Source organism: Protopterus annectens, chromosome 1.part1 (assembly GCF_019279795.1).
Source record: "Protopterus annectens isolate FY-2018-M chromosome 1.part1, PAN1.0, whole genome shotgun sequence".
NCBI classification, from domain to species: Eukaryota; Metazoa; Chordata; order Ceratodontiformes; family Protopteridae; genus Protopterus; species Protopterus annectens.
Genome location: NC_056726.1, coordinates 1,475,218,453 through 1,475,246,099, shown reverse-complemented (window position 1 = coordinate 1,475,246,099; position 27,647 = coordinate 1,475,218,453). Strand labels below are relative to the sequence as shown.

The 27,647-nt window shown below is 44.2% G+C and overlaps 1 protein-coding gene across 1 annotated transcript in view; it reads left to right on the top strand.

Moving 5' to 3' along the window:
* The window catches only part of EIF3I (eukaryotic translation initiation factor 3 subunit I), a 363,205-nt gene that overhangs the window by 210,831 nt on the left and 124,727 nt on the right, over positions 1-27,647 (top strand). Inside the window, exon 8 of the mRNA XM_044082520.1 lies at positions 24,191-24,280. Coding sequence (XP_043938455.1) covers positions 24,191-24,280 — 90 coding nt within the window. The remainder of the gene's footprint in view (positions 1-24,190; positions 24,281-27,647) is intronic.

The following is a 27,647-nucleotide window of genomic DNA, read 5'->3' as shown; positions in this document are numbered from 1 at the left end:
TTGCTGTACACCAGTGCTCAGGTACATATACTGTAGTAAGGCTAAGGTTAAATAGCATTTTTATGTGCGGGTTTAGCTCCTCTTGGAGTTCACGTAGCACGCAACCCAGGATACGGTCAGGTCCCATTGATGCTGTTTTTTTAGCTTTGCTGAGGGCGGCTCTCACCTGGACATCTGAGATGACAGGGAGATTACATTCAGCTGGGATAAGTATTTCTTCTTTTGGGGGTGAGGGAGGGGAGAAATTTGCACTGAACCTGTCAGCCAGAATGTTGGCAATATCTGTGGGTTCAGTGTATTTTTTGTTGTGAACTAACTCTGAGCATATCTGAGGGTTTCTGCCCAGGTTTCTAACATAGCTGAAGAAGGCTTTGTGGTTATCTTTAGTGTCCTTAGTGATTTGTCTCTCAAAGTTGGCCTTGGATGTTTTTATGAGAGAACGTAGTTTTCTGCTAGTGTTGATCAGAGATGTCTTCCCTTTATGGGATTTTGCTCTGTGCAGTAGCTTCCTTCTTTGTTATACAATTTGTTAATGGCTGAGGTCCACCAGACAGGACGCTTGCCTTTGGTGGAGAGGGTCTTGGATTTATTTGGGATTGCATGATCCATGTATTCAGAGATGTCTTCCCTTTATGGGATTTTGCTCTGTCGTGCAGTAGCTTCCTTCTTTTGTTATACAATTTGTTAATGGCTGAGGTCCACCAGACAGGACGCTTGCCTTTGGTGGAGAGGGTCTTGGATTTATTTGGGATTGCATGATCCATGCATTCGTGGAGATGTCCATAGAAAGCATTTATGAAGGATTCAGCATTGTGGGATGTGGTATCCACTGGCCCAGTGGGCTTAAAGGATACCATCTCAGTCTTAAGAAGAGTGAAGTCTGATTTTGAGAAGTTTTTCACTGTGGTCTTTTGTGCTGGGGTGGAGGTGGGATATGTATATCTAGGGTGATTAGTTTGTGGTCAGATCTCACTAGTGAGGGGTATACCTCCGGTGTGGAGCATTTTGTCCCCATGTTTGTGATGATCAGGTCTAGTATATTATCTCCCTAGTGGGAGAGGTGACTAGTTGTTCCAGTGCATTTGAATTTATGAATTCCAGGAACCTTTGGGCTAGGGTGTTAGGGCTAGAATAATGTACCCAATCTATGTTAGGGTAGTTGAAGTCTCCCAGTATGATGGTATTTTGTGATACATTCATATCCTCCAATGTCTTCAGGAAGGCTGAGTGAGGTTCCTGAGATTGGGAGGGTGGTCTGTAACATGCTACCAGTTGTATAGCAGTTTTGCCTATGGTTAGTTGCACCTGTATGGTCTCCGATGCTTCATGTGTTGTCACTAACCTGGAGGTGTGGGTGTCCTTGATGAATATGGACACTCCCCCTCCCTTTGTGGTTCGGCCTGGGTTTTGGGGCCGAAAAGCATGATATGAGGTATAGCCTGATAGCGCGCGGGTGCTCTCAGGAGCCTTGAACCAGGTTTCAGTTACTGCACAGACGTCTATGTTCTCCGTACTGAGGAGTGCCACGAGTGCCTGCATCTTGAGATTTAGACTTCTGGCGTTGAGCAGCATTACCCTTAGTTTTTTTCCATTTTTGTTTTCTAAGGAGGTGGGTTTGTCTTTTGAGCCTTGCCTAAAAAAGGCACTATGGGGATGGCAAGAGCCTTAGCCAATATCCGGAAGCCCAGTGGTGACGGGTTTAAGCCGTCCCTTGCGAAGCAGCGTGTCTTGCCCAACATGTCATCTCAAGCAGACAGACATTGGATGCCCTTAGAATGACACCAGTACTTGAACCAATTATTAAAGCTGATCATCTTGTCTTTGTATTGTGGCATCATTCTTGGTGAGGGCAAGATGCTGCTCAGGGTCAGGGTCATACCAGCCTGGGCTACATAATCAGAGAGCTCCCCTATGTCTCTTTTCATGCAGTCCAGGGAGGTACGTCTCCGGTCATTCATGCCAGCATGGACAATGACGGAGTCATATTTGTAATTGCTTTGGAGTGACCTGAGTGCGTGTGTTATGTGGCGGATCCTAGCTCCCGGTAGGCAGCTCACAGTCACCCTCTCCTTGTTCAGCCTGGTAAGCGGGACATCAGTGTGTCTGACTATAGAGTCACCTATTACTAGTGTATCAGGCATGGTGTTTGGCCTTAAGGGCTGTGATTGTTTGACACACTGATTTATTGAAGTATGTGTTGCATGTGTTTTATTTTGAGGTGGTGGATTTTTGGATGTCTGCTTCGGGAGCCTCTGTTGTTTTGGTAAGTTTTTTATTAGAGCCTCCGAATATGTCTTTGTGTTTTTATGTGTTTGGTTTGCAGTTGTGGTAGGTCTTTGTGGGACTGGGTTTGTTGTGTGTGTGGTTACCATCTCCTCCTGTCTGGTCATGCCAGCCCTGAGTTGAGAGAGTTCAGCCTCCAGCTTGGCTATATAGTTGCATCTCTCACATGTATTTGTGTTTGTTGGGAGGAGGAGAGGGTTGTCTGTGTACATGAGACAATTGTAGCATTGTCTCAAGATTCTCAGATTAACCAGCTGAACTGGAGAGGACGTCAATAATCTACCACTCGACATGCTAGAACAGTATAAGGGAGTGCTGTGCCTTTAAGGGAAGTGGATATTCACAGGGGTGGTAGGTAGATGTAGTGCTTACTTTAGTATGACCGTGCTTACTTAGAAGAGAAGTTTTGAGAACAAGTGCTAGGCTTATAATATAGCGAGTAGTCTGATTATACTAAGAGTAGAGCTTCCTTAAGGGAAAAATTGAAGAGCAGACTTGACGGAGCCAGAAGAAGTTTAACCGGCGCTGCGCTATGCGCACAATCGCGCAAAGCTGCGCAAACGCGGATTTTAAACGGGGAACTTCAAAAGAGCTAGAAATGGTCCAAAACAACCAATTACTACAGCTCTTGTGCTGAGGTCACTTCCTACAGGGACAGGTAGGCTGCTCAAGGATCCCCACTCCCACTGGTGAGCAAAGAAACTTCCTTCTATCCAAGTAATGGACAACACAGGAACTACACCACAGCCCAGAATACAGCAAAGCCTGTAAACTGGTCTAAACTAGTCAAGGAGAGGCGGGAAAACAAGGATTATTTTTTGTTTTTAGATAGAAAACACACAGAAAATGCAGAAACAGTAATAAATCAGTTACACAGGCTAGCACACTTTAGTGGGCAGCCTCAACAGTTAAATTAAACAAACAAACTTTCGACCAATTTTCGACTAAAATGTAACTTTAAGTGCAGATATTAAATAATGCAACAGCTAAAAAAAACAGTTTAAGCTTGTTTAAGGTAAGCTAGAGAAGGTATTTCAAGTAAAAAAACAGCAAAGATACTTAAATCAAGAAAGTAGTCGCTTTTCTGAGTTCTCTGTAGCTAGGACCACTCTGCAGGACCACGAGGAGCTTGTCTGAGTAGTATAGCCAGAAAAAAAACGCCCAGAGGCAGATTTTAAACAGGGAACTTCAAAAGAGCTAGAAATGGTCCAAAACAACCAATTACTACAGCTCTTGTGCTGAGGTCACTTCCTACAGGGACAGGTAGGCTGCTCAAGGCTCCCCACTCCCACTGGTGAGCAAAGAAACTTCCTTCTATCCAAGTAAGGTAATGGACAACACACACACATATATATATATATATATATATATATATATATATATATATATATATATATATATATATATATATATATATACACACACACACACACACACACACACACACACACACACACACACACACACACACGTATATACTTGCATATATATATATTTTGCTCCCCATTTGGGGGGGCACCTGACATCTGGGGCAGGAAAAACTGATGTAATGGTGTCGGCTGCATGTTTTATACCCCTGACGACCTGACGTCATGGAAGAAGTGACAGCAACCGACACAGGACCCAAGACTTTGTTAATCAGGCCGACTGAGGGCAACCTGCCAGCAGATTACCCAAATGTAATGACTGCAACAGTGAATACACTCTAACATCTACATTTATGGTAAGTGTACACAACTGTACATTTCATGCACAGCCAAAGTGTCAGGGTACACCCTTAGTAGGCCTAAGAGTTGTGGATAGGTCCCACTTTTTGTTCTTTTATTGGTGAGGTTGGTTCTGAAACAGTCCTCTTGTCTCCTGGATACTCTTGCTTTTGGCAGTCTTACACTTTGACAGGTGAGAGGGAGTTGTGTCACACAGCTGCCACTCAATGTAGGGTTTTGCCCATCTCCCAGTTGGCCAGCTGCAACACACTTGCACTTGGCCTGATCCAGGAGAGCTGTCTGTAGAGTTACCAGATGTTAGGTTATTTACGGAGCTGTGGGCTATTCACTTGGGGCCTCTCTGTACCTCAGTAATCACCAGTAGCTCAGGCTGTGGAGGATACTCCTGCCTGCACTCACAGTCCAGGACCTGGTCATCAGACATTTTGTTTTTAGTCTAGTCGTCTTCAAGAGTGGTTGATAATCCTCTCAGCTGTGTAGGTTCCAGCCCTTCCCCCTTTTTAATTAGGCACTTCTTTCCAGATTCCAGCCCCACCTCCCATCCCCGGGCTTTCAACAGAAACTACTGGACTGTTTTTTACTGCTATAACACTAGTAATGTGTTTTGGCTTATCCCATTTAGGGGTTGCCACAGTGGATTACCGGTCTGCAGATTGAATGGCAGTGGTGGTCTTACTGTGTCGAGTTGCCAGCCCAGCGCCCAACCTTCAAAGAAGGCACACACTAACAAATTTAAATGTGTAATTATTATTGCTGTTACTTATTACATTTACTTGGAAAATCATTTTTTTTTTAAATGTACTTATTGTTTTGTTTTTCTAAGAACTATCATTCACAAATTTAATTTGTATTCCAGATGGTTTTGTTTTGGTTAATGTTAATTGAATTGCATTGTTCGTTTGTTTTTTTTTTTAAAGTGCTTACTGATTTAAGCACTATAATAAATGTGAACATGAATTTGAGTTTTGATGCAGAAATGGCTTTTCACAGCGAGTGGGAACTTGTGTAATGCAAGTGTTCTTTGGATGCACAGAACAGAAAAGGGAGGGTTGGTGTAATGGTTAAGGACCCCATAAAAACAGGATACAAGGTTTGATTCTAAACTCTGGTCATTATCTAGGCTCAAAATATCCTTTCAGGGCAATAGCCTAGTATTCACTTATAAACGTATGTATTTAGAGTGTTATGTGATGAGTAATGTAGTAATGCATTGCCATAAAGAAGAGCAATGCCAGTTGTTGCCATTGTTGTTTGCTTTATATTTGAAGCTGGTGTCTTTCCAGTGCAGGAAAGGGATTTTGAAGGATGTAGATTGCAGGGAGAGGTATTTATTATTTGCAAGTGATGTGCTAATTTATTTGACATGCCCTGAAAAGGATATTGATAGGTTATTTCAAAGACTGGGAAAGTGTCAGATTATAATGTAAGCAAAAGTACCAGGCAGTGGCAGTCTGTATATATCAGTTTCTTGAGGAAATATTTATGGAACGATAAACATGTGAAAAACTTAGGAATGTGACTAGGGAGGATGGTTATGGAAGGATGAACATATAAAATACTTAGGAATACGTTTAGGGAATAAGTACATTGCAGTAAGTCTATAAGTAAGATCACCTATTAAACTAAGATATGAAAAGCTGAGCAGTAAGTTGAACTGCATTCCTATTTGGAAAATGATAGGTTTGGGGTTAGATAACAGAGCACAAGCAGTGCATTTTTTGGGTTGCCGTTTGGTGCTTTATATATTTCAGGCAGTTCTGGCAGTTACCAGGTTACAGTTTACTGGGGGTTTTTTTTTGTTTTTTTTTTAATGGGATGGTGGTATTTCTAGGTAATACTGCATAAGAAATGTGCAAGTTTACACATCCCTGGCTCAGACTTGTATTATGAAGAGTTGCGGGTTAAGGTGTTTCAGTCGCTTTCAATACAGAAAGTATGAATGGAAGTCCAGTATTTATTTTACATTTGTTGACCGGGCTAGTCTAACTGGATACATGTCCATGTTCAGTAGAGGCCCGGGGAGAAAAGCTCCAGGAAAACATACAAAATTAATAGAGGTTATGACAGAAACAATGTAAAAACAGCAATTGTTACAAGAACATAATAAAAAAACACTTTTTTTTTAGATTAACATAATTATAATACTCAATGTAAATAATATAATCAAAAATCTGTAAAGGGTAATATACTAAAGGAGGTACAATATACATGTAAACATTGATTTGTATGCAAAACAGTATATTGAAACATAGAGAGGGAGGATTGTAAAGGATGTAGGATGAAAATTTGAGTAAAGGAAAACAGTTAGTCAGGGTTGGTGCATTAATGGTAGGAAATTGAGAACTTTAAAAGATATGTAATATGGAGGGTTAGTGCAGGGAGGGGAGAGATGCCCCTTGAATAAAAACAAGCATTTGGGTTTGTGAGAAATTTGGAGTGACTGTGCAGTATAGTGCCAGCTGGTGATAGTGGATTAAGGCTATCAGGGGAAAGGAGACTTGGGCCCTGGACAGAGTGAAATATCCTGGGGGTAATTGAGATTTTAAAGGGACCAGCTCCATTAACATAATGAGGTAAAGTCCTGACTTGAACACAAGCAGCCAGAATTTGATTACTGTCTGGCAGCTGTTGGAGCTTGTCGGAGTAGAAAAAGAATGATATGGCTAAGCCAGCTGACCACTGTTCGGGGGGGGAGGGGGGTCATGGGGACATGCGATTGGGCATGCATTCAGCACTATAATCCGTCATGGCTCAGATGATGCAGAGGTGCTGCCTACAAGGAGGCGGGGCCATCTGATTATGTGCATGTAGAGGACTTGAACGTGCATTGTGGTGGTCCTTAATACGTTGGCCCTTCTTTTGATGCTTTAGACATGCACAAGAATGGTAGGCCTTCCCAGTATCCACCAGTCCCTCACTATTGGACATTTGAGTCTTGCCCCACAGGAGTGGTTGGGCTAGGGCTAGTGCTGTTTGGTAATGTAGGAGTCTGCGAACAACCAGGAGGGTAGGGTTTTGATCAGCAATAGAACAGGATAAAAAAAAAAAAAAAAAAAGCTGTGGTAGGGCATGAGCCCCCTCGGAGGCAGATATAAAAAGAAAGTGGTTTAGTGGAACAGTTAGTATAGCGCAACGTTTCTCTTTTTAAAAATATCTCTGCAGATATTGCTTTTATTGATAGAAGATTCACATGCAAAGAGTAGAGCATGTAGATGAAGATAAGTTTCAAAAGGAATGATTGCAGCTTTTGGCGAAGAAACTGCATGAGAAAGTACATGTGTAATGCCCAGATGTTACACAGAATCATGCAGTTTTTGGATATTTGAGTAAAACTGTCTACAAATACTTATGTACTTTTCAGGGGATGAGAAAAATATTCACTAGTGTAGAAGGACATTGTTGAAAGCAACATAAGGGAGTGTTGGAAAGTTGGGAATACCGTTTTAAATTAAAAGTTTGTAAGCTTTAAGAATGAATAAGAGCAGATGTGTGTTGTACAGGCAAAGAAATTGTTCCATGATCCAGTCCAGTCCTGTAAAAGCTGCCTCAGGCAGCAGATGTTTGGTGGCTTTAATACTTTCCCAGGCCTAGAAAGCTCCTTTTCTGGCTGCTATAAGATTCCATGTAACCCTCATAGGCTTTGGTACATTACTGCAGATGCCATACATGGGGAAATTTTTCTAAGAAGGGGGAGCTGAGTGGGATTGTTGAAGTGAATGGACATGAAGTGTGAAGCTCTTTCTTACATAAGACAGTCTGTCCAATTCAGCAGCAGGACGTAGTCTTGAGGGTACCTCTTTGATGGCATTATGACAATATTGTGCAGTATGGCAGCTTTGAGGGTCAGTTTGGACCTTGAGATCACTTCCAACTTGTAATGCCTTAAGAAAGTATACAGAGAATTTCATGTCACGGCTGCACAGATGTCATCTGTGGAAGAAGTCCTGAAAAACACTGAAGTAACTTTGTCCTAGTAGCAGGATGATTATGCGGTGCACTTGGCAGGTTTGCCAACATTCCATATAACAGGAAATTGAAGATGAACACCTCCTGCATACGGTAACCTTGGAAACTTTCGGACTTGTTTTGCATACAGCAAAGGAGACAAAAAGCAAACATTAAAATGTCTTATATTGTTGGTGTTCATCTAGTGTAGCAGATGTTTCCATCTTTTGTACGTTACAAAGAAAGAATACTTGTTGGCTAATGGACTTGTTAAAGTTAATTTCTGACTACTTTGAGCATTGAAGTAAATTGATGCATAAACACTCATGCTCTTCTGTAGAATATAATGTATGAAGATTTGGGAAAAGGCTTGAAGTTCCGAAACCCTTCTGGCTAATGTAATTGCTACTAGAAAAAGCATCTTTTGAGACATGTTTGATCCACTTTGACTATGGCTTAAAAAGGTTTCATGTTAACATATTTCCAGTATGAAATTTAGGATGGAATAATGGATATTGGGTGTGGGGGATTCCATAGGGAAGCCATGGTGCTTCTGTTTCCATTTTCTCTTTCTGAGGGGGATGCTGGGGGGTGGTCTTGACCATTTGTAAGAAGAGAACTCTAGAGTCAGATACCTCCCTTCTAGCCTTCCTCTTGTGGATTTCTGTGTGCGCCTTTTTGGGGCAAAGGTACGTTAGGACAAGGCTTCAGTTTGAGAAATGACTGGGGCCATACCGCTCAACCTCTTAGCACAAAAAATCTGGACAAGCCTGATATAATGGGGGGGGGGGGGCAAAGGCCCAAATATAGTGACACATTTTTAATATTGCTCTTATGAGGTGTATGATGGAGAGAGGTGGTGAAGGCTAAGGATAAGGTGTATGGCAAGTTGTATGAAAGGTTGAAAACTAAGGGTGGAGAAAAGGACCTGTACCGATTGGCTAGACAGAGGGACCGAACTGGGAAAGATGTGCAGAAGGTTTGGGTGATCACGGATAATGAGGGAAACATACTTACAAGCGAGCAGATTGTGTTGAGCAGATAGACTACTTTGAGGAACTTATGAAGAGAATGAGAGAGAAAGAGAAGGTTGGATGATGTGGGGATAGTGAATCAGGAAGTGCAATGGATTAGCAAGGAGGAAGTAAGGATAGCTACGAAGAGGATGAAGAATGGAAAGGCTGTTGGTCCAGATGGAAGCATGGAGGTGTTTAGGAGAGGTGGCAGTGGAGTTCTTTTAACCAGATTGTTTAATGATATCTTGAAAAGTGAGAGGATGCCTGAGGAGTGTAGAAGTGGTCTTTTAGTACCGATTTTAAGAATAAGGGTGCTGTGCAGAGCTGTAGTAACTATAGAAGGTAAAACTCATCAGTCACAGCATGAAGTTATGGGCAAGATTAGTGGAAACTAGGTTAAGAAGGGAGGTGATTAGTGAGCAGCATGCCAGGAAAGCGTACTACAGAAGCGATGTTTGCTCAGAGTGTTGCTGGAGAAGTACAGAGAAGATTAGAAGGAGCTGCATTGTGTCTTTGTGGACTTAGAGAAAGTATATGATAGGGTGCCTAGGCAGGAGTTGTGGTATTGTATGAGGAAGTCGGGAGTAGTAGAGAAGTATGGAAGAGTGGTACAGAAGATGTACAAGGGTAGTGTGAGAGTGATGAGGTCTGCGGTAGGAATAATGGATGCGGTCAAGGTGGAGGGGGCTTACATAAAGGATCATCTATGAGCTCTTTATTTGCAGTGGTGATGGACAGGTGGACAGACGAGATCACACAGGAGTCACTGTGGAGTATGATTGCGGATGACATTGTGATTTGTAGTGAGAGTAGGGAACAGGTTGAGGAGACACTGGAGAGGTGGAGGTATGCTATAGAGAGGAGAGGAATGAAGGTCAGCAGGACTAAGACCGAATATGTGTGTGCATGAATGAAAGAAGACCGAAAAATGGTGAGGATGCACGGAGTAGAGTTGACAAAGGTAGAGGAGTTTAAATACAACAATTCAGAGTAATGGTGAGTGTGGAAAAGAGGTGAAGAAGAGTGTGTGCAGGCAGGGTGGAGTGGGTGGAGGAGAGTGTCGGGCATGGGGTGCGACAGACTGGTACCAGTAAGAGTGAAAGGGAAGGTCTATAAGATGGTAGTGAGACCAGCAATGTTATATGGGTTAGAGATGGTGGCACTGATGAAAAGATAGGAGTCGGCGCTGGAGGTGTCCAAAAGGTGTTAAGATATGCACTGGGTGTGACTAGGATGGGCAGGATTAGAAAGGAGTATATTAGAGGGTCAGCTGAGGTTGGACATTTTGGGAGGCAAAGCCATAGAGGCGAGATTGCGTTGGTTTGGACATGTGCTGAGGAGGAATGCTGGGTATATTGGGGAAGGATGCTAAGGATGATGCTGCCAGGTAAGAGGAAAAGAGGAAGGCCTAAGATAAGGTTTATGGATGTGGTGAGAGAGGACATGCAAGTGGTTGGTGTGACAGAGCAAGATGCAGAGGACAGAAAGAAATGGAAACATATGATGTTCATGTTTCACTCTTGCAGCCCTCGCATATGGGTTATGCTGCTCTCCGGTTGCCCTCAGTCGGCCCGAGTCCTTGGTATATGACGTCGGCTACCGCCGGTTGTAAAACTGATGTCAGTACGTCAGGTATAAAGGGTGGCAGCCGATGCCATTTCCTCAGTCTTTCTTGCCGCGGAGCCCGAAGCAGATGCAATTCGCACTAGTGCCGGTCGGCCGTTTACCTTCGTTTCTCTTTCCAACTACCAAGTTGAAGACACCCTCAGATAAGTACCCCGTTGGGGAGCCTCTTTTCTTGCTTTAACGAATGTCAGATAAAGTTAATAACTGTTTTGCCTGTGGAAAAGTTAATAACTGTCTTACCTGTGGAAAACCGATTCTGCACCGTGATTTCCATTCCTATTGTATAACTTGTTTGGGCCTTGAGCAGGACATCCCTAACTGCGATCTCTGTGCTTCCTTTAACCCACGTGTCATTCGCCGTAGAGCTAAGATTTTATATAAGCATTTTGGAGTCTGGCCTAAGTTTGTCGGTGTGGTGTCTTCTGGTCGCCCGGCTTCGGATATACCTAGGAAACGCAAAGACAAGGACCGCGACAGGCCTAGGGTTAAATCTTCTGACGACACACCGGTGAAATTGGTCATCAGCACAGCAGTAGTCAGTGAGGCACTTTCGCAGCCCCTGCAGTCCACAGATTTTCAGCCGCAGGCCTCTGCCGAGACCTTTACGGAGTCCTCCATGCCGCAGGCTTCTTTTTTGTCTTCAGACCCTCCGCCTGTCGCCGTCTCAGATTGGTCCGGAGCCACTTTGAAGGCACCGGCTTCTGACACACCTTCTTTTCGACGTGAGACCAGAACCAGACCGACTTCCTTAGTTCAGATTTCTGCAGTTGCTAGGCCTCCTGAGTCCCTCCGGATTGCTAGTAAACCTTCCAGCTGCAAACCTACTCACAAGCAGGCGCATCTGCCTTCCGTCCTGTACCTCCGTCCCAGTTGGTAAAGATGGTTGGTGATCTTCTTTCCCTGATTAAGGTCCCCCCCCCCCCCCCACTCAAAGAGGGCTAGGGAATTATCTCCTGATGTTTTGTCTGCTTCAGATTCTGAAATTTCCAGTATGTCTGCTGGCTAAGAAGGAAATTCTCAACTTTTTTCTGGCTTTGAGGATTCTGATGCTGAGGACTCTATTCCTTCTGCCTTCCCTCCAGAAGATTTTTTTCCTTTGGGGATACTTTGAATACTTTTAGGGAGCATTTTAAATGGGAACGTCAGGATTTTCCACAGTCTAAGAAAAGAATCAGGGAAATTTAATTTTTAGGTTTGCTACAGCATAAGCCTCTGGCTATACCTCCAGTTTTGGAAGTTGTGGATGATGTTTTCATGAAAAATTCTTTAACTCCTATTTCTGTTCCTGCTGCCCCCAGAAAACCAGATCGGTATTACAGGGTTCCTGGTTCTCATCCATTCCTTTTTAAAAACCCTACTGCTGATCCAGAAATAGTTTTTCAAGGCCCCAAGGGTGTTAAGGCTACTATTGCTAAAAGCCCTATGTCTTCTGATAAGGAATTCAGGGCCTTGGACAGGTGGGGTAAAAAAGTCTATACCTCTGCAACTCTTGCCATTAGATCCGTGATTTGTCTTTTTCACATGCTTAAGTATCAGCAGCATACTTTGGAGGCTATTAAGGCTAAACCTGAAGATATTCCTTCCATGACGGAGAACAAAGATTTACAAGGCTTACTGAATTCTGCCACTTTAATAAGCATTCACTTCATTGTGGTTTTGACACTTTGGAAGCTTCCGGCAGAGCAGCAGCCACTGGTTCTGTAATTGGAAGGCATGCTTGGCTCAGGGAGCAGCCTCTTTCTGAACCAGTTAAATCTAAATTGCTGGATGTTCCTTTGCACAAGGACAATCTTTTTAGTAATAAGGCTGAGGAGGTACTGAAGAAGTTGGAGGATAAGGCAAAATCTGTGTTAGCTGTAAAAGATTTCCTTCGGGTTCAGCCTCCTTGGTTCAGTAGACATTATCCTTCCAAGAATTGGTCTTTCCCTGATCCTGGCAAGCAGGGTCACTCTAGGCCTGGGGGTTTCAGGTCATCCAGAGGGCAGGCTTCTGCCCCTCAAAGGGCTAAACAATTGCATTCTTCTGCTAAATCAGGAGTTCTAAGCCAGCTTCCCAAAGCAAACATTCTCAAATACTCCGGCCTTCTTGTGCCTACCTCTGCGGACCCTGGGTTTCCTTTGGGGGGAAGGTTAGCCAGGTTCGCAGAGATATGGTCTATCATCACAGACGACAAATGGGTGCTCAGTATAGTAAACCTAGGTTACAGATTTTACTTTCACACCTTCCCTCTTTTACAAGGGTACCCAGACATACCCAGAACTCGCATGTCAGAGGTAGGAACTCAGATTTTTTCACTACTGACTATGGGGGCTATAGAGCCAGTTCCTGCAAATCAGGCAGGCCTAGGCTTTTTCTGGTACCCAAGAAAGGGGGCACCTGGCGCCCTCTTCTGGGTCTGTCCATTCTAAACACTTTTCTGGTGATTCCCAAATTCAAGATGTTCACCCTTCAACAGTTACTACCAGTGCTGGGCAAGGATTCATGGCTGGTAACTTTGGATCTCAAGGAGGCTTATCTGCACGTCCCAATAAGGGAGAGTTGCAGGCAGTTCCTTCGCTGCAGGCAGTTCCTTCACTTCAGGGCAGGGAACAGGCACTTCCAATTCTCTGCATTGCCCTTTGGCTTATCTGCTGCTCCCAGAGTTTTTACCAAGTGGCTGGCTCCAGCCATTGCTTTCTGCAGGTAGAGAAACATTCAGATTTATCCGTACCTGGGACGACTGTCTCATTCAAGCAAACTCCCCAGAACAACTAGAAAAGGATTTGGATTTCATGAAGAACATTCTCATCTCTTTGGGTTACACTCTCAATGAAAAGAAGTCAAAGTTGGTTCCTTCAAGGGAGATTGTTTTCCTGGAGCGAGTCTGAATAGAGCCACCCAGATGGTATTCCTCCCTAGATGGTATTCTTCCCTCAACAGAAGCAAGAAGATCTTTCTGCCTACTTCATGACCTTGGCAAGCATGACCCAGCTCTCTGCAAGGCAATTCCTGCAAGCACTGGGGTTCATGGCTTCATGTGTTTTGATGATCCCATATGCAAGGCTGCATATGAGAAAACTTCAATGGTACCTCAAGAATTTTTGGTGTCAACACACACAGGACTTAGACTTGATTCTTCTCCTGATTCCCTGTCTACAAATGGAGTTCTTCTGGTGGGTGACGGTCTGTTCTCAGAACAAGGATCTGCCTTTCCACCCACCACCTGCCAGCCAGACTCTCACCACAGATGCCTCAGATGTTGCATGGGGGACTCATCTGGAGAGCAGGGGCATACAGGGGACTTGGAGCACCCAGCAGATTCATCTGCACATAAACTTAAAAGAATTAATAGCAGTGCAGCAGGCCTTGCTGGCTTTCAAGGACTTTACCCTGGGACTCTGCTGATCAGGACAGACGATACCACAGTCATGTGGTACATCAACAAGCAAGGGGAGGACTCACTCTTACCCCTTGTGCAGACAAAGTATGAGGCTATGGTCCATAGCAGCATCCATGAGCTTGCATCTAATAGCCCAGTATCTTCCAGGGAGGCTAAACTCCTTGGCGGATCATTTGAGCAGACATGTTCTGGATCCTCACGAGTGACAACTGAACAGGGACATTTTCCATCGCGTCACTCATCATTGGGGCACCCCACAGGTGGATATTTTCTTCTCTTACACTAATCATCTCCTTCCAACCTTCTGCACCATGGAGTTTCACAGCAAAGCTTGGAGGGTGGATGCGTTGTCCTTCCCATGGACGCATCTCTCAGTTTATGCATTCCTTCCTCTTCCTCTTCTTCCCAGGGTGCTGCTAAAGATAAGGGACGAAAAACCACAGGCTATTCTGATAGCACCAGATTGGCCCAGGCAGCATTGGTATCCCCTCCTTTGCAGCCTTTCCCAGGCTCAGCCTTGGCATCTTCCCCTGGTACCAGATCTGTTGGTTCAGGGAGGGGGAAAGTTCCTTCATCCTCATCTTCCAACACTGCATTCAACTGCCTGGCTAATACTTTAAATCTTTCCCAGCAGGTGGTTGAAGTTCTTCATGAGGCCAGGAGGCCTAGCACCAGAAAATCCTATGCAGATAAATGGAAGAGATTTTGCTCTTGGATGCTGGCTAAAGGAGAAGACTCTTCTCATCCTTCTCTTTCATGCATTCTTGACTACCTAGCAGGCTTGCTTAATGGTGGACTTTCCTTTTCTTCAATCAAAATTCACGCTTCAGCGGTTCATGGGTTATCATGGGTTAGTACTAGGCTAACTGCCCTTGCGAGCCATTTTAAGCCTAGCCAATTATTCCTTGTGAGACTCAAACCCTGCACCTTGTGTTTGTAAGGCAAACACCTTAACCATTAGGCCACCCTCCCAACTCCTCGATTTCTGCTCATTGTTCTTTTGAGCAACCCTTTTTTTTTTTCACCCCTTGATGAAGCAGTTCCTGAGGGGCGCTAGTAATCTTAGACCTCCCAGAAGAGCTCCTACTCCTGCTTGGGATCTTAATTTTGTCCTGGAAAAACTTACTCTGCCTCCCTTTAAACCAGCTGCCTCTGCAGATTTGAAGTTTCTCTCCTGGAAGACTGCTTTCCTTTTAGCTATTACCTCAACTAGAAGGGTATCTGAGCTGCAAGCCTTAATGGCAGTAGAACCTTTCATTAATTTTCACTCCGATCGGGTTTCTCTGAGAACCAGTCCCTCCTTTATGCCGAAGGTAGTTTCTAGTTTAACCCTTAACCAGTCTATTTACCTGCCTACATTTTTCAACAATCCCCAAAATAAAAGGGAAAGGATTCTGCACTCTCTTGATGTGCATAGACAGCTGAGATTTTACTTGGACAGGACCAAATCCTTTTGAAAATCTGAACAGTTATTGGTTAGTTTTGCTCCTGGGCTCAGGGTAAAGCTATTTCAAAACAAACCATCTCCAAATGTATTGCCCATTGTATTCACTTTTGTTACCTGCAGCATGGGAAGGTCCGCCCTCAGGGTACCCATTCTACTAGAGCAGCCTTTCTGAGAGGCGTGCCTACTAAGGACATTCTAGAAGCAGCTAGTTTATCTTCTGTCCATACTTTCACAAAGCATTACAATCTACCCTTGTTTTCTAAATTCAGGGCTGGTTTTGCCTCTGCTGTTTTGCAGGGCCTCTTTACCAACCCTAAATATGTGATCCTTCCTCCCCCTTTTGTCTTCCTACTGGGCTTTGGGAATCAACCCATATGTGAGGACTGCAACAGTGAAACACGAAGAACATAGTACAGTTGTGTACACTTACCATAAATGTAGATGTTAGAGTGCATTCACTGTTGCAGTCCTGGTTGCCAACCCTCCATTCCCCCTTTTTTCCTATGGCATAGACTATAGATTTTTATTTTTGTATGACATGTGTCGAGGGTGCTACCGTTCCTGGGTTAGCCTTCTTTTAGGGGCTCCTGACAGCGCAAGAAAAACTGAGGAAATGGCGTCAGCTACCACCCTTTTTTACCTGACGTACTGACATCAGGTTTACAACTGGCAGCAGCCGAAGTCATATACCAAGGACTCGGGTACTCGGGCCGACTGAGGGCTGCTGGGGAGCCGGATAATCCGTATGTGAGGACTGCAACAGTGAATACATCTACATTTATGGTAAGTGTACACAACTGTCCTGTCTGCTGTGGTGACCCCTAATGGGAGCAGCCGAAATAAAAAGAAGAAGAAACTTATAAAGTTCTAGAATAACAGGATTTGTGTTAGCATCCATTTTCTGAGGGATATGAAGTCTGAAATTCAAATGCATCTCGTCATTTAGTGACTAATCCTTAGGTCATTCCAGTGATTTGTCCAAAAAAAAAAAAAAAAAAAACACGGTTGTTATGGCGAACAGACTAAGAGGCAAAAATCTGGGCAATATGCGAAAATCTATGCAGGTGAGAGGTATGTTCTGGGGCAGAGTAGATGTAGTTGCACACTCAGTGACATATCTAGAAACCTTTTTAGGATTCTTTTGCAACATCTATGAACTTTTGGCCATTGACATCAAAGATCCTGTGGCTGAAATGGTCCCAAGGATCAATACAGACGGAGTTCATTGAGGTCTGAAAAACGAAACCATTTTCAGAACTATGGGTAGGTTTGGTACAGAAAACAAAAATGCCAAAATAGTTGACAGTTAGTGACCCAGAGGGTCTCATAGCCCAGGACAGTACAGACTCCCCAGCACCAAAATTCTGATCTTCCAACTCCAAGGTATTCCATACCAAGGTCAGCTGCAAGGAAGGGAGAGTATCAGCAAGGATAAAGTTAAGCTTGGTGGTTTATGTCTGTGTTTTGGGCTCAATGTCCTGGGTCTGGTGAGCCTAGTTTATGTATTCTGGTCAGGTTATGTCTCTTAGGTTTTTGTGCGTCACACAGTGGGTGGCAAATTCGATCTGAGAATTGGAAGGAGGTTGCAGTGTAGTATGGGTAAGGGGGAGGAGGTTGGAGCTTGGATCTTTAGCTTGGGAAGCTGCCGGCTCTGATCCAAAACCCACAGGTTGCTGACAAATGAAGTCTAACTACTCGGATGGAACGTTATGGTGAGTACATAACTTTTTGCCTGAGGACATGAGAATCTGGTCAGGAGACCTGAAGTACAAGATTGATGAGGAAATGGGAGAAGGGGAAAGGGTGACCTAGTCCAGTAATGGGACACAACTGCATAAGAAAGGGATACGTGGTACCACACATGGATATACAGGTGATTCCATGGGGGAAGTCTAAACCTTTACAGCAGTCAAAAGGAAGACATTGGCTCATATACATTAGGTCTTAAAGTAAACTGTCTCCACTGTAAACAGATTGGGCATGTATAGTCCAAATATTAGAGTGACAGGTTTGTGTACAAAGCCACATGGGAAATCTAATAAAAGTAGCAACATGGTAGTGCTAGACTGTCTTAAAATTACTACCCATTACAAATGTTTTGGTAGAGAAACTACTAGGAGGGAATAGTGCATCAGAGATGAGTATTGTAAAGCCTGCAGTTGTTGGTAAGAAGTCTTACCTGCCTTTGAAGCCCACTCCGGTTATAGTTGTGGGAGGGACACCTCTTCCGGTTCCATTGGCCAGGGTTAATTTGAACTGGAAAGGGGGCCAGGAGATGACCAGTTGGTAGTGCTTCATGAAAAATCTCAACTGATATTCTAATTGGTAACACAGTAATGTGTCTGTAGTGGTAACACAGTAATGTGTCTGTATACACTTACATGCAGCTAAGCATGGAGGCCATCATGTGGCAACCCTCCCCCATCCATCCTTACTCGTGTGCTAACCCTAACCCTGTTTATGCTCTTAACCCCAGCCCTGTACCTTACTTCTGTAAAACCCTTTTCTCTAACAGTACCACCACATAAGACAAGGAGAAGAAGAGAGAAGATAGGGAAGGTGCTGATGTTCTCAGCAGTAGTACTCAACTAAACCTATCCTGTTGCCTAACCATGACTCTTGACCCTAAACCTTCCTCAGACAGAGACACATAGACACACACTATTCTCTCTCTACCTCCCCTATTCCTGGCCAGCTTAATCTCTTTCAGCAAAACATGAGTTCAGCAACATGCACTTTTGGTAAAAACACTACAGTTGGTCGAGTAATGAGTCTTCACCCAAATGAGCTGCTACCTAATGTAAACGTATATGTATAAGCACAATTTGCTGGCAGCTAAGGTGTCAGTTTTTTTTTTTTTTTTTTTTTTTTGCAGGAGGTATGCATGCCTAGTAGTTTATGAATAACTGGGCTGTGAAGCTAGGGGCAGTCTTCTAATATTGCAGGTGACATCTCATGCAACAAGTAATATTCATATCCCCAGGTATAGCAGATGTTTTTCGTGTTTCACTGATGCAGTCATCACATTTGGGTTATCTGCCTGCAGGTAGCCCTCAGCTGGCCTGAATACCAGAGTCTTAGGATTCCTGCATCGGATGCTGTCTCCTCTTCCATGGCGTCAGGTCGTCGGGGGTATAAAACATGCAGCTGACACCATTACATCAGTCTTTCTTGCCGTGCGGTGCCCGAAGCAGAAGCAGTTAGCAAGTGCTGGTCGGCCGACTCCTGAAATTTTCTTTTTCCAGTTTCAGAACTGAAGTCTTCATAAAAAGGTAAGTACCCCGTTGGGGATCTTTTTTCATGCCAACCGATGTCAGTAAAAGTTAACAATGGTCTTACCTGTGGAAAGCAAATACCTCAAAGATTTTCATTCGCACTGCATTCCCTGCTTAGGCCCAGACCATGACGTCCCTCGTTGTCGGTTTTGTGCCTTGTTCAACCCATGAACTATTCATCGTTGGGCTATCTTTGCAGCAAATTATTTTGGTACTCTGTTTCAGTACTCCGAAACAGCTTCTTAAGGCCGTCCGATTACCGATCTTCCAAAAAAAAGTAAGGATAAAGACAGAGACAAACTGCATAGTTCCAAAACTGCCGACGACACTTCCGTTAAGCTTAGTCGCCAGTCCGCCGGTACTCAGTGAGGGTCTTTTGCAGCCCCCGATGCCCGCTACTTCAGATTCGCAGGCCTCTACTGAGACCTATTCGGAGTCTGGTATGCTGCAAGATGCTTCTTTGATTATGGAACCTGCGGATGTCTCTACCTTGGATGGGTCCAGAGCCGCTGTGTAGGCACTGGCTTCTGAAGATGTATTCAGGCCTACAGACTTGCATTTTAAACCAACGCCATATTCTTCTTCCATGCTTAAAACTCACACTATGCCTAGGAAACCGACTCCAAACTGCAGGCTCAGGCCCATATGCCTAAAAAAACAAATGCTTAGAATGGCTGAAGACCTTAGGGGAAGCCAGCCTTCCCCCTGTAGAGACCTAGAACTGATTTTCCTTCTGATTCTTCTGACCAGTAATCTGAAATTTATGTTCTGATTACCAGGATTTGCTCTTGTCTACCTACGAGGATTCTGATGCAGAGGATTCCATTCCCTCTGCTTTCCCTCCAGAAGATTTTTCTTTTGGTGAAACCTTGCACACTCTTAGGGAACATTTCCGCTGGGAAAGCCAGGATTTCTCTGACTCCAGAAAGTGGCTTAGGGAATTCTTACTCCTTCCTCAACACAGGCCTTTAGCTATCCCTCCTGTTCTGGACATTGTAGATGATGCTTTCTTGGAATCTAGCCTTTCCCCAGACACTCTACCTCCAGCTCCCAGAAAACCTGACTGGTATTATAGAGTACCTGACTCTCACAAGTTCCTCTTTAAGAATCCTACTGCGGATCCAGAAACCATTTCCCAAGGAACAAAAGGCATTAAGGCTACTGCTGCCAATAATCCTACCCCTTCTGATAGAGATTCTAGAGCCTTAGACAGATTGAGTAAGAAGGTATATACTTCTGCTACTCTGGCCATTAGGGCTTTAAATTGCCAGTTTCATATGTTAAAGTATCAGCAGCATATTATGGGACTACTTAAACAGAAAATGATGTTAACTCCTGACTGTGCTGAACACAAAGAATTACAGGATTTAATGCATTCTGCAGAACAAGTTGGTAAACAATACTCATCAATGTGGTTTTGATGCTTTAGAAGCATCTTGCAGGGCTGCTGTCACTAGGTCTGTACTTGGAAGGCATGCTTGGCTTAAGGAGCAAAACTTGCCAGATCATGTTAAAGCTAAATTACTGGATGCTCCCTTAAACCAAGACCACCTTTTTGGCAACAAGGCAGAAGTTGTCCTCAAAAGGATGGAGGAAAAAGCTAAATCTATGCAAACTGTTAAAGATTTCCTGCAAGTACAGCCTCCCAGATTTAGTAGGCATTGGCCTTCAAAGAATTGGTCCTTTCCGGCCTCTTCCAGGTCTTCTCATTCCAAACCCAGGAACAGCAGACCACCTAGGTTACAGTCTCAGGCTGCGCAAAGACCTAAGCAGTGGGGGGCTCCCACCTCCAAAGCAGGGAGTAGTAAGCCAACCCCCATGGAAAAATGGCACAATGACTTAACCTTAACCCTTCCAAGCCCTGCTCAGCTGCCTGCTCCCTTAGGTGGAAAGCTTGCCCTGCATGCAAAAAACTGGGAACTCCTTACCCAGGACAAATGAGTTTTGAACATAGTTTCCCAAGGATACAGATTCCACTTCCATCCCATACGGTTGGCCAGACTTACCCCTAAATCAGTGGGAGGTGGCCCAACAGCAGGTTCTTTCTCTTCTAAGTATCAGGGCTATTCAACCTGTCCCAGCAGAACAAAGGGGACAAGGTTTTTATTCAGGACTTTTCCTGGTACCCAGAAAAGACAGCTCCTGGCGTCCTATCCTGGACCTCTCTATTCTAAACACCTTTCTGGTAATTCCAGAATTCAAAATGCTAACCCTTCAACAGCTTCTTCCTATGCTAGGCAAAGATGCCTGGCTGGCAACCTTAGACTTAAAGGAAGCTTACCAGCACATTCCAATAAGTGAATCTTGCAGGAAATACTTATGCTTCAGGGCAGGCTCCATGCACTATCAGTTCGCTGCACTTCGTTTGGCTTATCTGCTGCGCCCAGGGTGTTCACAAAGTGTCTGGCTCCAGCTGTTGCATTTTGCAGGCAGAGACACATTCAGATGTACCTGTACCTGGACGCTTGTTTGATTCCGGCAGACAGCCAGGACTTGCTATTACAACATCTGGCATTCGTAAAGAAACTTCTAAAATCACTGGGGTACACCATAAACGAAAAGAAATTTCACCTAGTACCCTGCCAGCAGTTTGTATTCCTGAGAGCAAGCTTGAACCCAGCTTCCCATATGGCTTTCCTCACTCCAGAGAAACAAGTTTATTTGACAGCCTACTTCAAACTTTTGGCCACAAAACCCCAGCTGTCTACAAAGAACATTTTGCAAGCCCTGGGGTTCATGGCCTCCTGCATTCTACTAATTCCATATGCAAGACTGCATATGAGGAAACTACAGTGGTATCTAAAAATCTTATGGTGTCAACATTCTCAGGACCTGGAATCAATGATTCCTGTCATTCCTTGTATAAAGACAAGAGTTCCTTTGGTGGGCAGAGACCTGCTACCACAACAAGGGATTACCTTTCACTCTACCCCCTGCCACCCAAACCCTAACAACAGACGCATCAGACTATGCATGTGGGGGCTCACTTGGCAGGGCAGTGCATTCAGGGCAAATGGAACCAGAGATAGATGCACCTGCATATCAATCAAAAAGAAATGTTAGCTGTACAGAATTCCCTGACAGCCTTCAAAGACCGCATTCTTCCAGGACAACTATTGGTAAAGACAGACAATACCACAGTTATGTGGTACATAAACAAGTAGGGGGGAACCCACTCGTACCCTCTCTGCAGACTAGCCATGGCTCTGTGGAACACAGTCTTAAGCTACCAAGTGCACCTACAAGCTCAATTCCTGCCAGGCAAGCTAAATTCACTGGCAGACGATTTAAGCAGAAATCTCATGGATCCACACGAATGGAAGCTAGAACCAAAAATGTTCAACCTCTTGAACAAATGGGGGACACCAGGGGGTAGACCTGTTTGCCTCCCCTCAGAACTACCATTTGGACAAATTCTGCACAAGGACTCCCCACACTCAAGCTTGGAAAGTGGAGGTCCTGTCTCTCCTCTCGAATGTTCTGCTAAAGATCAAACAGGACAATCCAAGGACAATACTGATTGCACCAGACTGGCTGCGCCAGCACTGGTACTCCCCTCTTGTGCAGTATGACACTGCTGGAGCCATGGCACCTGCCTCAGACCCCTTCCCTGCTGTCCCAGCAGGCGTGCCAGATTCTGCACCCTCAGCTTCAAACCCTGAATCTTGCAACCTGGCTAATTCCTTGAGCTCTCCAATAGCATCCCTCAGTAAGCAGGTGCTATATGTCATTCTGGAGGCAAGGAGACCTAGTACTAGAAAATCCTGTGTTGAAAAGTGGAAAAGATACTGTTCTTGGAACAAGACTCAGGGGATGGGCACAACGGTGCCCAGCTTACCTCATATTCTTCAGTACTTAACAGAAATGCTCCACAAGGGCCTATCCTTCTCTTCAATTAAAATTCATGCCTCTGCCATTTCAGCACATTGTAATACTGATCCACCCCTCTTCTCTCAACCCCTGCTAAAGCAATTCCTTAGAGGGGCCAAAAATGTAAGACCCCCCCCCACTCCAGCCTGGGATCTTAACTTTGTATTGGAAAAGCTCACCTCCCCCCCACCCTTTGAGCCAGCTGCAACAGCAGAGTTGAAATTCCTTTCTTGGAAAACAGCCTTCCTTCTAGCCATCACTTCAGCAAGAAGAGTGTTGGAATTACAGGCCCTCATGGCAGTGGGAACCCTTCATTATCTTCCATGTAGACAGGGTTTCCCTCAGGACAAATCCTTCTTTTATGCCCAAGGTGGTGTCTAGTGTGGCCCTAAATCAGTCCATTCATTTGCCCACTTTTTTACCTAATCCACAAAACAAAGGGAAACGAATACTGCACACTCTGGACGTGCACAGACCACTTAAGATTTTATTTGGACAGGACTAAGCCTCGCAGAAAATCTGAACAGCTGCTAGTTGGCTTTGCTGCAGGGACAGCGGGGAAGGCCATTTCAAAGCAAACCATTTCCAAATGGATAGCCCATTGCATTCATTTCTGCTACAAGCACCATGGAAAACCTACCACAAAGGGGATAAGATCACATTCCACCAGGGCTGCATCTACCTCTGCAGCCTTTCTCAGAGGTGTCCCTACCAGGGACATCGTAGAAGCTGCTACCTGGAGCTCTGACCAAGCATTACCACATGCCAATTTTTTCCAAATCCAGAGCTGGTTTTGCCACTGCAGTCTTGCAGGGCTTAATAGCTGGCCCTAATGCTCTTTAACTTCCTCCTCCCTTCCTTAGCTTTGGGAATCTACCCAAATGTGATGACTGTAGTAGTGAAACACGAAGAACATATTACAGTTGTGTACACTTACTATAAATGTATACGTTCGAGTGTATTCACTGTTGCAGTCCTGGTTACCCTCCCTCCAGCCCCCTGACTTCTCTTGACTCTACCTTTCCTTCTTGTTTGGTATATTTAAATTTTTCTGGTGTATTTGCTTCTGGTTGGAGGTGAACCTTAACATATAATTGCTTCCCATTGTGGGGGCACCTGACATCTGGGGCAAGAAAAACTGATGTAATTGTGTCGGCTGCATGTTTTATACCCCTGATGACCTGACGTCATGGAAGAGGAGACAGCATCCGATGACTCTGGTACTCAGGCTGGCTGAGGGCTACCTGCAGGCAGATGACCCAAATGTGATGACTGCAACAGTGAATACACTCTAACATCTACATTTATGTAAGTGTGCACAACTGTACTTTTCATAGAAGATGCCAAATTAGAAGAAAAGAGAAGTTGACCCCAATCACAGAAACCTGTAGATGAAATGGTATTGATGTAAACTGTCTGTTTTACTTTGGTATTTGTATGTGAACATAACCTTCTTTCACTCTTCTTCCTGCATTGAGCTGTCTCACTGGCTTGTAAGTGGACGTTTGAGGTCAGAGGCTGTTCTCTGTTATTGTAGTTGGAGATAATTCATATATTCAGTATCATTTTAAGCAGCCAAGTGTGTTTATTTGTGGTAAAACTGTGTTTTTTTTCTTTTGCAGCTGTTTGATTCTGTATCTTTGGATCATGTAAAGACATTTAGGACTGAGAGACCAGTTAATTCAGCAGCTCTGTCCCCCATCTTAGACCATGTAAGGAAGAAGTATTTGTCTGTCTGTCAATGCTTTATGTACATTGTCTCCAGAAAAGCTTTCCTTTTGAGCTTTGAATGAAATTTAAGTGCATTGTAATTTATGTTGCTCTGGATTACATGACCAGCAGTCTGCTTCATGTCAGTGCTTAAATTGTGGAATATGCAACCACATTTCTTTTTGTAAACCACAATAAGTCAGAGAAAGCTTTGCAACAGTTGTCACGTAGAGACCAGAAGCATTTTGGCAAATTCTTTTTCAGCAGCATTTCAGTAATTGCTTCTCATTAGTTTGCAGATTGACTTGGTTATTCTTGCACCATTTCTTTATCTTGTGAATGAGCGTACAAAGGAATTGAACATTTGATAAGGACCATTGATAACAGTGAATTTGTAGTATGAGTGCATGTAATATGAAGTGAATGTCATTCTTCAGCCAGACTTTTGTAGTGACGTTGAATGTCCCAAGGTCTCACTGTGTGGCTTTTATAGCAATTCCAGCTGTAAAGGTGAATCGAATGTGCACCTTCCGCAGATATTTATGTTACTGCAGCGTGCACCTCAATTTTCCTGAATCCATCAGTTTCTCATCAGATGAAGAGAGTGATTAGCCTCCTTTTAGTTTTCATTCTTTGGAACTAATTAATTTTTTTTTTTTTTGCTGTATACATTATGATTTGCAAACAAACAAAAAAAAAAAGTACCCTGTTGACTTTAACAGACCATCTGCATTGGCATTAGCAGCATCATTCATATGCTGGGCAGTCACGTGATACGACTGCAGATGTTCTTCGTGTTTCTGTTGCAGTCATTACATTTGGGTTATCTGCTTGCAGGTAGCCCTCAGCCGGCCTGAATACCAGAGTCTTGGATTCCTGCGTCGGATGCTGTCCCTCCTTCCATGACGTCAGGGGTATAAAACATGTAGCCAACGCCATTACATCAGTCTTTCTTGCCGCGCGGTGCACAAAGCAGAAGCAGTTCACAAGTGCCGGTCGGCCTACTCCTAAAATTTTCATTCTCGAGTTTCAGAACCGAAGTCTCGAAAAAAGCTAAGTACCCCGTTGGGGATCCTTTTTCTTGCTCTTAATTGATGTCAGTAAAAGTTAACAATTTGGCTTGCCTGTGGAAAGCAAATACCTCAAAGTTTTTCTTTCATACTGCATTTCTTGCTTGGGCCCAGACCACGAAGTCCCTCGATGTCAGTTTTGTGCCTTATTCAACCCCCAAACTATTCGTCGTCTGTCTATTTTCGCAGCAAATTATTTTGGTACTCGGTTTAACTATCCAGAAATGCCTTCGGTAAGCCATCCGACTACCGATATTCCGAAAAAACGTAAGGATAAAGACAGAGACAGACCACATAGGTCCAAAACTGCTGACGACTCTTCCGTTAAGCTAGTCGCCAGTTTGCTGGTACTCAGTGAGGCGCTTTTGCAGCCCTTGATACCAGCTACTTCAGATTTGCAGGCCTCTACTGAGACCCATTTGGAGTCCGGTATGCCGCGAGATGCTTCTTCTACTATGGAACCTGCAGATGTCTCTACCTTGGATCGGTCCGGGGCTGCTGTGCAGGCACCGGCTTTTGAGGGTGTATTCAGGCCTACAGATTTGCATTTTAAACGGACGCCATCTTCTTCTAAAAGGCCTAAAACTTGACCGACGACCTCGAAAACCGACGTCCAAACCACATGGTCAGGCCCATATGCCTAAAAAACAAATGCTTAGAGTGGCCTTATTACTTTTAATTAGTGGAAGCCAGCCTTCCCCCTCTAAGAGACCTAGAACTGATTTTCCTTCCGATTCTTCTGATCAGGATTCTGAAATTTCTGTTTCTTGTGATTACCACGATTTGCCCTTATCTACCTATGAGGATTCTGATGCAGAGGATTCCATTCCCTCTGCTTCCCCTCCAGAAGATTTTTCTTTTGGTGAAACCTTGCACACTCTTAGGGAACATTTCCGCTGGGAAAGCCAGGATTTCTCTGACTCCAAAAAGAGGCTTAGGGGAATTCTTACTTCTCCCTCAACACAGGCCTTTAGCTATCCTTCCTGTTCTGGCCATTGTAGATGATTCCTTTTTGGAATCTAGCCTGGCCCCAGACACTTTACCTCCAGCTCCCAGAAAACCTGACTGGTATTACAGAGTACCTGACTCTTACAGACTTTTGTAGTGACGTCCTCAAGAATTTTATTGCGGATCCAGAGACCGTTTCCCAAGGACCAAAAGGCATTAAGGCTACTGCTGCCAAAAACCCTCCCCCCTCTGATAGAGATTCCAGGGCCTGACATATAGGGTAAGAAGGTATACACTTCTTCTACTTTGGCTGTTAGGACCTTAAATTGCTAGTTTCATATGTTAAAGTATCAGCAGCATATTATGGGACTACTTAAACATAAAATGATGTTGATTCCTGACTGTGCTGAACATAAAGAATTACTGGATTTAATGCATTCTGCTGAACAAGTTGGTAAACCTACTTTGCAATGTGGTTTTGACTCTTTAGAAGCATCTTGCAGGGCTGCTGTCACTGGGTCTGTACTTAGAAGGCATGCTTGGCTTAAGGAGCAAAACTTGCCAGATCATGTTAAAGCTAAATTGCTGGATGCTCCCTTAAACCAAGACCGCCCGTTTGCCAACAAGGCAGAAGTCGTCCTTAAAAAGATGGAGGAAAAAGCTAAATCTATGCAAACTGTTAAAGATTTCCTGCAAGTACAGCCTCCCAGATTTAGTAGGCATTCCTTTCCAGGCCTTCTCAGTCCAAACCCAGGAACAACAGACCACCTAGGTTACAGTCTCAGGCTGCACACAGGTCTAAGCAGTGGGGGGCTCCCGCTTCCAAAGCTGGAAGTAGTAAGACACACCCCTGTCAAAAAATGTCACACTGACTTAACCTTAACCCTTCCAAGCCCTGCTCAACTGCCTGCTCCCCTTAGGAGGAAAGCTCGCCCTGCATGCAAAAAAACTGGGAACTCATTACCCAGGACAAATGGGTTTTAAATGTAGTCTTCCAAGGATACAGGTTCCGCTTCCACACCTTACCAACCCCAAACGGTTGGCCAGACCTACCCCCAAATTAGTGGGCAGAGGCTCAACAGCAGGTTCTCTCCCTTCTAAGTATCAGGGCTATTCAGCCTGTCCCAGCAGAAGAAAGGGGACAAGGTTTTTACTCAAGACTTTTCCTAGTACCCAGAAAAGACGGCTCCTGGTGTCCTATCCTGGACCTCTCTATTCTAAACATCTTTTTGGTAATCCCAAAATTCAAAATGCTAACACTTCAACAGCTGCTTCCTATGGTAGGCAAAGATGCTTGGTTGGCAACCTTGGACTTACCTGCACATTCCAGTAAGGGAATCTTGCAGAAAAT